An 11,113-nucleotide genomic window follows, 5' to 3' on the forward strand; every position below is an offset into this window, starting at 1 on the left:
TAGCGAATTAAGCCCTTCTTAATCTCCTCCCCTGTTCGACCCAATTCTGAGAGGAGAGAAGACCGACGAATCGATGGAGGCCCAAAACTAATGAAATCCTTCAGTTTGAAATGTTCTTACTAACCCAAGGGCCTTCAACAGTCATATCGAGAATGTTGGGGGTCACAGTGCAATATTACTATTTTTTTAATTTTTTTTTGTTCTCTTAAGCGAGGCGGCAAACTCAAAGGACAAGCACGCCCTGCTCTCAGACCCCCTCTGTCTCTCTCTCTCTCTCTCTCTCTCTCTCTCTCTCTCTCTCTCTCTCTCTTGCCTTTTCTCGGGAGTAGATATAAGATACTCGCTGAGGAAATCCCACTTCCTTACTGCTACTACTACAACGGTCATACCCTACCCTCGGCGCACCGCCCAGTAACCCTACCGATGGGTTGCGCCCAGTCGAGGATCGACAACGAGGAATCGGTGGCGAGGTGCAAAGAGCGCCGGCAATGGATGAAGTCGGCGGTGTCTTCCCGCAACGCCTTCGCCGCTGCGCACTCTGCTTATGCTGTTTCACTCAAGAACACCGGCGCCGCCCTCGCCGAGTTCGCCCAAGGCGAGGCGCACCCCATCAACTCTTCCTCCGCCACAGGAGGGGAAGCAGCCGGAAACCCCTCCTCTGCTGTCGGAAACCCTTCCTCCGTCGCTGTTGTCCATCCTCCTCCTATCGATTCACTCCCTCCTCCTCCTCCTCCTCTCCCGGACTTCTCGCCTTCGCCTAAGATCCAGCGATCCATTAGCATGCCTGACCTACCGCCGACTGTCTTCCCCTCGAAGTCTATTCCCCCGCCCTCGAACGCCTCCATCCGAGAAGAAGAGGAGGAGGGGGAGGAAGAGGCTGAGGAAAACCACCTCGACGACCGCCGACGCCGGCGGAGGCGGCGGCCGGAGGCACCTTCTCCGCCGACTCCACCGCCACCGCCGATGCCTGACTCGAAGAGTATGGACACATGGGATTACTTCTTTTCCATGGATGAGACTATTGCGGGGCCGTCGCTCTCTGCCGAGGAGATCCGGCCGGAAAGAGACGAGCTTGATGAGGAGAATGTCACCAGATCGCCACCGCCTCCGCCGCCCATGGCAAACGGCGGGGAAGGGGATAGTGACGAGCCCAAAACTCCGGAGAATGCGGGGTTGGGTCATCTCCATCCGCTGCCGCCGAAGCCCCCGGGGAGGAAGCAGATGCAGGACAGCGGCGTGGTCCATCACCAGCATGCGGCGTCTGCGCCACCGATGGATGTGAAGAGAAGCAAGATGGTGCCGGCGGAAGCGCCTAGTGTTAATCTGTCACAGGTCCTTACGGATCTCGATGAGCATTTCCTCAAGGCGTCAGAGAGTTCTCACGAGGTTTTGAAGATGCTGGAGGCGAATCGGATGCATTATCACTCTAACTTTGCTGATAATAGAGGTAGAGGAAGCTTCTCTTTTAAGTGCTAGTGTTGCTACTGGTCTATCCTCTATTTTAATTTATGTGCCACTAGAATAGAGTAGTCAGAAGTTATGGTGGAAATTATGAGGATCTTGTTTTGAACCAAGACTTGATATTGACTTGGAGACTGTGGCTGCATTTGGATTTTTTTTTTTTTTTTTTTGTGGTTCATCATCATGTTAGCTAAATTTCCTTCTATACTTGTACAACATTTTTGTACAGGGCATATTGACCATTCTGCAAGAGTCATGAAAGTCATTACTTGGAATAAGTCATTTAAAGGCATACCTAATTGTGATGATGGGAAGGATGATTTTGATAATGATGAGTGGGAAACACTTGCCACAGTGTTAGATAAGATGTTAGCATGGGAGAAGAAACTCTATGATGAAGTAAAGGTAAATTTTACATTCTATATGATTTCATTAATTTCATCTAATTCTATCTTTCCTTATTCATTCATTATGCCAGCTCAAGGATGGTAGAGATGAGTAGATTATTTATTTGTCTATTTTCTCGTGAAGGACTTCCTGCTGACAAATTCTGAGACCCAGATACTGAATTGCCATCAATTTTGTCTGGTGGTACTCGTTCACTAACAACAACGAATTCAGGATGAGACTGATAGTTGCTAAAGAACCAAAACTTATATGCCTAAGACAGTACTAACTCCGATTGTGCTATAAGTGTTAGTGTTAATCTGCTAGAAAGGATGAATATACTTATGAAAGTTCAACTCGTCAAGATAGGTAATCATGATAATAGATTTTTCCAAATGATTTAAAATTATCTGAAATTCCAAAATGTTTTGGTATGGAAAGTGTCATAACAATTTACAAGGGTAGTTAAAATTTGTGGATAAGTATGATATTTGGAGCTCTTTTGTGATAGATTTTGTAAAATATGATTCAAATACTCCATGAGATTGAAAATAAGCTATACAATGTTCAATGCTGAGTTGATTAAAAACAAAGGTACCAAGCTTCTTGAATAATTAGGATGAGGAAAACTTGTATGTTAGGCAACATTCTTGGAACTGATTTACCTACACAGCGGACCTCTCATATGATATTGACTATTTCTGATTGTTGTCTGATATTAATATAGTTGACTTCCTATGGTTGCACATCTTCAATTGTCTTTCTAATAAAGGTAAGAACAAGTGCTTTTATGTTCTTTCCTTTCATTGGAATGTTCTATCCTAAATGACTTCATATTTGAAGAGTATCCCTAATTCGCTAAACACTGCAACCAAAAATAGTCCTAATGACCCAAAGTTCACCTGAGATTTAGAGGAAAGGTATTAGGTGACCAATTAATGGGTAGGAAAATATAATCTATTTGTTGTGATCCCAAATATAATCTTGAACTTCTCCATTTTGTAATAATAAAGTTGGGAAACTTCTTTTTTAAAAGTTCATAAGCCAATAGGGTATCATCACTACATTTGACAGTCAAAGTAACAAAAGTGTTCTTGGTTATTCTGCCATAGGAGATAAGTTAATTAAATCATATCTGTGAAGTATATATACGGATACGGGATACGGAGATATGGATACGGGGATACGATAAATTTTTAAAAGTAGGATACAGATATAGCATGAATACGCCAATAAATAAATAAATAATATATTTTTAATTTGTTGTCAACAATATAACATATGGTAAAGAATAATTATCCCATAAATGATACGATAAAACAAAAGAAAGCTACTTATTTAATATCTACATGCCTAAAACTTTAGAATAATATTGTAATAGAAACTGATATAAAATTTAAAATGTTAGTAAAACATTGATACCTAATTCAACTATTAGTATACAACTGATTTAAATCTTTAAATCGGTTTTAAGTTATATGTTTAATTTATTATCAAATAAATAAAGCCTTAAAGTATCATGAAGGATTAGACAATCGTATATACGTATAAAATATATGTTTTACATCATATTTTAGCACACAAAGGAAAAAAAAGGATTGAATGCTCAAGAAATGTATTGGAGCCGTATCCCGCCGTATTGGAGTCGTATCTTGCCATATCGAAGCCGTATCCTACCATATCGAAACCGTATCGGAGCCGTATCCCACTGTATTGGAGTCGTATCCTACCGTATCAAAGCCGTATCGAAAAATTAAAATTAAGTTTTATAATTTGAATACTCCTCCGGCCGTATCCGATACCAGTACGGAGGGGCAAACGAAGCATCCGTGCTTTACAGAATTATATTATTATCAAGTACATGATAAGCTACCCTGTCAACAAGAAAGCATGGAGTGGTTTAGGTTTTCTTAGGAGTTAGGAGATTGTAGGCATAACATTTGCCCCTTTCCGATTGTAGCTTTTTGAACTTGGGGTCAGTTTGATGTGTTTGGCACTGTAACATGAGCAGTGTCTAAATGGTCATATGTCATATGTGCTAATAAAGTCAGTGTGTGCATATATATATATATATATATATCAGCTTTTATGTCAATTTGATAATTAGTGGCATGCATGTTCCTCGGGACATCTTTGCATGACAACAAACCTCTCCCTAGATAACATTATCCTTGATTGGAAAATGCAATTCTAGATCAAGTTTTTGATAGAAGTGGGGCAAATTCTAGTTTCCAAGTTTTACCCGGAATTCAGACCTTCCTCTCCCCTTTTCATTTGATTTTAGTGGTTTAAGAGTTTAAGGAGTGATTTCCCATAATTATTTGTATTGATTGATACAAGGATATCATGGACACCTTGCATTCATTCTGATATGGGAATGTCTTGCAATAATGTTTTGAAATGGTCTATGATCGTATGCTGTGTAACCAATATCTAGCAAGATCTACTTTGCTTACATTAGGGGACCTTCTGACTGACAACTTTTGACATTACAAATATTTGTAGTTGAGCTTATTATTTTCCCTATGTGTTTATGTACATCATTAATGGCAGGCAGGTGAGCTTATGAAAATTGAGTATCAAAGGAAAGTTACTTTATTGAATAAGCAAAAGAGAAGTGGTGCTAGTACTGAAGCTCTGGAAAAAACTAAAGCAGCTGTTAGTCATCTGCACACAAGATACATAGTAGATATGCAGTCCATGGATTCAACAGTGTCAGAAATTCAGCATCTTCGTGATAATCAGCTGTACCCAAGACTCATGGAACTTGTTGATGGGTATGCATAGTTAACTTCCTGTCTGTTCCATTTGCTTATTTAAGATGTGATTTAGGATTTAGCTTCTTTGTGAAGTTTTGAATTCATTGTTAAATGACTCTCTCTCTCTCTCCATCCATACTCCTCTCATAACTCACATAGTTATCCCCTTTTTATACATCAATCCATTTCTTCTCTAGATCTTTTTAAATTTTAAACACCAAGTTGGAATCATACAAGAGACTTAGAATGTAGGGTTTCTGAAAGAATAGTTCTAAACTTCTAATGAAGTTTGAGTGTGCAATTCATTATTCTATCAAGACATGGAGATGGAGAGAATTAATGCTTGATAGATAAGAAACACATTATAGGCAGTACTGCGTTACAAAGGATTAGTACAGGATGGTTTGAGTGGGGAAGTTCCTATAACGCGTCATGTGATCGTAGTGAGCTCCTTAAGCAAAGGAAGTTATATATTATGGTTGTAAGGCTTGGCAATGCTGTTTGGATCTGAATGTTGGGAACTTAGAATTCTGTATAGGCAAAACTTGAGTCTCCTTGAATGAGGATAATGAGGTGGATGTGTGAGGTGCTGAGGTTATTGAAAAAGGTAAGGAATAACTAAGAATTTTGTGGTGAAAAAAAGCTGCAAAATTTTTCCGGATGTTTGACATCCCCAGTAGAGATCTACACGATGCAGCAGATATCCTTTTGGAGTCAAGGAGGGAAAGATACAATTCAACACGGGATAAACATAATAGCATTTGGTTTAAGAGAACTTTCTGTTGTTGTCCAAGAAAAGTGCCAAGTAGAACAAAGTTATTTGTATAACAAACCCAATTGCTGAAATTAATGCCTTGGTATTTGCTCTTGCACTTGAGGATAAGAGAAGATATGCAACTGGTCATCATATTTATTTTGGCTTTATTAGATTAGAGCTACAGCCTGCTCATGCTATATTAGAGGATGAAACTATGCAACTTGGAATGACAGGATGCATTTCAATTTTCTCCTGCGAAGGAATTAAATTGACAGTACCAAATGTCCTGCTGTCTTCTAGTCGTTGTTCTTTTTTTCTTTTCTCATCCCTAATTAGCGTCTATCTATTTTAGAGGATGAAACTAGGCAACTTGGAACACGAAGCTGTCCATCAATTTCCTCCACGGAAGGAATTAAGTTGAAAATATGAAATGTCCTGTGGGCTTCTTATAATTGTTTATTCCTTCTTTGCTCATCCCTAATTCCTTCTTCTCACAATTATGCTAGTTGTTGTCTATATATGCTGGTCTAATCAGGCAAATCTGATTAAGGAAATTGTTTATCTTGAATCAGTTTGTTATTTGGAACTGTTATATGTAAATTGTTTATGTCCCAGATATTTCTTTAGCGGCAAAGCAACCATTTATTAAGAATAATTGCCTCTTTATCATGATAAAAAATAAAATCTGCAGATGTTTCAATTCAGTTCAGGTACTTACATTGTATTTTAATTTGTGTTTCAGGATGGCCAAGATGTGGGAAACCATGCATTTGCATCATGAAGGTCAGCTGAAGATTGTATTAAACCTCAAGGCCCTTGACATGTCAAATTCTTCCATAGAGACAAGTCAACATCATCACAGTCGTACAATTCAGCTGTCCAATATTGTAAATGAGTGGCAATTACAGTTTCTTAAACTTATCAGTCATCAAAGAGAGTACATGCAAGCTCTCAATAGTTGGTTGAAGCTGAATCTTATCCCCATTGAAAGCAGCTTGAAGGAAAAAGTATCATCTCCTCCAAGGACACAACAACCTCCTATTCAAGGCCTCCTGCTTGCCTGGCATGATCATCTTGGGAAGCTCCCAGATGAGCTTGCCAAGAGTGCTATTGTTAGCTTTTCAGCAGTCCTAAAATCAATTTTAGCGCTTCAACAGGATGAGATGAAGCAGAAAGAAAAATGTGAGGAAGCACAGAAGGAATACATGCGGCGGTCTCGGGCTTTCGAAGACTGGTATCAGAAGTATTCTCAACGGAAAGCAGCATCATCTGAGGCCGAGCTTGAAGTCAGTGAAGGAACAAATCAGAAAGATCCTGTGACAGAGAGGAAGTTTATGGTAGAGTCTTTGAAGAGCCGGCTTGATGACGAGGTTGAAACCCACAACAATTTATGCAAGCAAGTCAGAGAAAAATCACTAACAAGTCTCAAGACACACTTGCCAGAGCTCTTTAGGGCTCTTTCTGACTTTTCTCAAGCTTGTTCTGACATGTACTCTAAGTTGAAGTTGGTCTCTATGGCGCGGGAACCAGTGGCTAACTAGCTGAAGAACTTAAAATGTACAGGGATCTAGTTTGCTCCAGAATCTTTCTTTGAAATTCTTATAATGTTCTTTCTTGTTTGTTTGGTTCTACTGTAGTTTTCGGACTATACCTTTAAATTATCCATCTCAATGCTAGGTACTGTTTGTTTTTAATCTTTTAAGGAAAATTTGACGTTACCTGATCGTCTCTTTCTCTCCACTCTTTTCTTATAAAATTTTTGCTAACTACAGATATGAAGCACGTTGACTCGAACGTTGCATGGGTTTGGGATATTATTCCAGTCATTGTTATATATACAAACATACAGATAGATATTAGAGACAGTCGGACATAAAATGCATCCATGCATGTATATATATTGAAACAAACATACAAGCTCACGTACGTACCTGCATGCAGTATATGCATACGAACGTCCATACACGTATATATCGAGATTTTGATTATTTTAAATTTATTAAAATTTTCTTTATTATATTTTTAATTTATTTTAAAATTTAAATATGAGACTAGATAATTTAGAGCTTGAAAGGTGGAAAAAATCTAGCTCGAGCTGAAAGATCGGCTCAGCTCGGCTCCAGCTTAATGAGACTCGAATTCAGCTCGCCTTAGCTTATTTAGAGCTCGAACCAAGTTTATGAGCCGAGCCTTTTTTGACAGCCCTAGTTGGGAGTGCTGTTAGGTCAAAGACTCCGTGTGTCCGCCATAGCCGTTGGCCTCGGCTATCAAAGGAGCTGTAGAGAATGTGACATCAGCAGCTCGCTCGCACTCCACGAGCTTAACAGAATAGAATACATTGTTTAATCTCAAATTTTGTGTGTGTGTGTGTGTGTGTGTGTGTGAGAGAGAGAGAGAGAGAGAGAGAGAGAGGAGACTTCTATCCATCATTTCACGGCTAAGGTAGGCAATTTCTTTTTTATCCTCAATCTTATTCGCTCTCCTCGTGAACAACTTTCTTATTCTTATTGGGAATCTGTTGGATTGGTATTTAATTTCTTGCAGGATATCAGCGGGAAGGATGCCGATTTGGGAAATTTCAAGGGGAAGGCCCTTTTGATTGTAAATGTTGCTTCCAAATGGTAATTTGTTCTCTATTCTTTTTTGTTCCCTATTATTATGATTCGCTTCTTACCCTTTCCCCCATTTCTTTGTCAATTTGTATGGCAGTGGGCTTAGTAGCTTACGGATGACAATTACATACACTCAATTGACCGAATTATATAAACATGTACAAGAGCAAAGGTATATATATCTCTCTCTCCCTCCAATACATCAATGACTTTGATTATATCACAAAGTTAATCCCATTTTAGATATTTCAAGACAGTGATATTTACAGAACTAAAAAAAAAAAACACTAATGTGATCAATTACTGTAATATTATGCTCGATAAGGAGATTGCTCAAGAAGAAAGAGAGTTAATAGTATCTTCTTGACAAGGAGGTAGCAAGAGGATTGGCTGATTGCTTGGATTTCCCAATTTTCTTATGAATGCCTCTGTCGTGAATCTGCATAGCAGTTATTTGCATCTGCATCATAGTGTAATCTTATCAAATAGCTAAGTACTTTTCCCTCTTCTGTATGCATTTCATATGTTTTTTTTTTCTTTCTTTCTGGAGAGGAAATATCCATGTCATATATTTGAATATTGGATTATCAACATAAAGTTTAATTTATTACTTGTTGATTAGCGGCAAAGACTATTTCTTACTTATTTTGTGACTACCCTTAGGAGTATGTATTCGAAAAATTTCGGTAATGAAACCTCGGAGAGAAAGCTCTTCCATATATAAGGATTTATTCATGGAAAAATCATGATGGGAAAAGTTTGATGACACTCTTTACTAGGTTCATGATTTGTCTTAACTATCTAATGATGTGTTCTTAATAATCAGATTGTGAGATATTAGCATTTCCATGCAATCAGTTCTTGCAACACAAGAACCTGGGACAGGTCAAGAAATAAAAGATTTTGCCTGTACAACATTTCAAGGCTGAGTATCCAATTTTACAAAAGGTAAATGCTTTTCATATGTAATATGGATATAGAACTACTCTAGATCAGAACTTGCTACAGTTCTTTCGCCTTCTTTCTTGTGTGTGGTAATGTACAGTTCCTTTGACTTGCTGATCATAATTTATGCTTCCTTTTGATCTCCCCTTCTTGCAAATTGCAACTATATGTTCTTCATTAGTGGTTAGAATAACTATGCGATTGAATCATTTCCCCTTATCCATTCACAAAAGTTGGTGCAGAATTCTCTTCAGCTTCTTTGATTTAGTTCCGCAAAAATGGTTGTGCATGTTTCTTCTTTTACCTTCATCTTTTGTTTCATCACTTATACTTACACGTAAATGGTCCAACTGCTACGCTATTTTATAAATTTCTAAAAGCAAGCAAACCTAGTTTCATGGGATCTCAGATTAAATGGAACTGTACTAAATTCCTTGTCCACAAGGAAGGGAAAGTTACACACGGTATGGAACAACACCGCTGTCGATTGAAGTATGCTTGCAATAAAACTAGCAACCTCTTCTTCCCTCTCCTTTCCCCCCTCTCGCGAAATGTGTTTCTTCTTCTACTCGGTTTCATTTTGACGTTCTACTTAAATCTGCAGAAAGACATCAAGAAAGCAGTTGGAGAGATAGAAGTCTGAACTACCAGATTGCTTGAGGAGGACATACATATATATAATGTAACTATCTGTGATATATCCTTGTTGTAAATGTTGGGATCTATATCAAAATATAAAGATGGTTTTTTGAGATTTACTCGATATTGGAACAGATATATCTCTCTTAATGTTATTAGTTCATCAAAGACTGGAACTTCCATTAGATTTCATTCACTTGGAGGAAGAGATGCTATATATGCAATTGTTATTGCAAATATTTGGCTCTTCAATTAGCTCCTATCGACTACTGTACTATAATTGCTGAAATTAATAAACAGTGATGTCAGTTTGACAAATACTACTTATTTTTTTTTTTACAAATACTAATTTTCTTTCATAAATCTTTCCATTGGTTTGCTTATGTTAATTAAAGGTGTAAAATTACCTAATTATTTTTTTGGCTGATCAATTTAATGATCATCTTATATAAGAAGTGGTAGAGGAGTTCGGTTGTCTTTTGAGGGGAGTCACAACTAAAAAACACGTACTGATCCATTAACCTAATAGTGTTTGAATGTAAAAAGTGGATTACTACTTACCTTAGGATTAGGGTCTGTTTCATGAGTTGTAAAAACAATAAAGTGGCTTGTAGAATTACCAGTCTTTCTTCTCAAGTTTGTAAAATTAGAGTCTGTACTGATATGTCATCAAAGTTAGATTGTAACCTAAATTTAATGAAGTATTAAAAGTCTACGAAACCTTAATTGCAGCAGTAATTGCCACAAAAATTGGTTAGCTATATTCCTCAAAATTATCCTGACTCTCATCTCTAAACGCCCCCGGCCCCCAATTATTTTTAATTAATTTCCTCCCTTCTCATCTCATCTGCATTAATTGCCACCTTTTGGATCCACACAAAACTTAGGACAAAAGGTCAACCACCCTACGACCTCTTTCTACTTATATATTGGCTTCAGATAAGGTGGGGATCATTCCACTACATTTCTCATGGGGGACAAACCCACGTGGCAACTCAATAGGTAACACGTGGCCGAGGACCCACATGTTACAACTCGTAGGTTTATATATATATATATATATATATCAATGGTCGAGGGTGACAGATTAAAATTGAGAAAAACCGAGAAAATAAGTAATAATCTAATATGTTATCTTTTATTTGGTATCCTAATTGTTGAGATGATCAGTTCTGTAAGATACTTAATAACGAACTAATAATATATATATATATATATATATATATATATTTAGCACATATTTATTTAATCTTCTAGAGAAGGGTCATATTTCTTTTCCAAAATGTTTAACTTGGCCTGAGAAATATGCTTTGGAGGTGGAGGATTTTTACTTCAAATAAACGGAATTTGAATACAAGATCTTCTATAATTTTATGCTGACTTACTCATTAATCTAAAAACTTAGATAATGAATAGACCAATAATGATGACCAACAGATCGAATTAACGGAGTGCGTGGATTAACACTGCATGGTGTACGTCTAATTAGCGTGCCCATGCATCCACAGGCTGTCTCACACGCGTCCCTTATCCAGTGGCTAAAACTTAGATAA

General features: G+C 37.8%; 1 protein-coding gene and 1 long non-coding RNA gene across 2 annotated transcripts; both read left to right on the forward strand.

The window, feature by feature from the left end:
• Positions 1-252: 252 nt before the first annotated feature.
• Positions 253-7,087, forward strand: LOC140764258 (protein ALTERED PHOSPHATE STARVATION RESPONSE 1). The gene is made up of 4 exons (XM_073102727.1): positions 253-1,447; positions 1,691-1,866; positions 4,402-4,625; positions 6,107-7,087. Exons 1-4 carry the CDS (start codon positions 424-426, stop codon positions 6,903-6,905), a joined length of 2,223 nt encoding a protein of 740 aa, XP_072958828.1. The 5' UTR covers positions 253-423; the 3' UTR covers positions 6,906-7,087.
• Positions 7,088-7,574: 487 nt separating this feature from the next.
• LOC140765610 (uncharacterized) lies at positions 7,575-9,821 on the forward strand. Its single transcript, XR_012105205.1, has 5 exons — positions 7,575-7,806; positions 7,909-7,985; positions 8,074-8,148; positions 8,803-8,924; positions 9,526-9,821. It is a non-coding gene; the product is annotated as an uncharacterized lncRNA (long non-coding RNA).
• Positions 9,822-11,113: the final 1,292 nt, after the last annotated feature.

Source organism: Typha angustifolia, chromosome 8 (genome assembly GCF_048772165.1).
Source record: "Typha angustifolia cultivar Huaian chromosome 8, ASM4877216v1, whole genome shotgun sequence".
NCBI lineage: Eukaryota > Viridiplantae > Streptophyta > Magnoliopsida > Poales > Typhaceae > Typha > Typha angustifolia.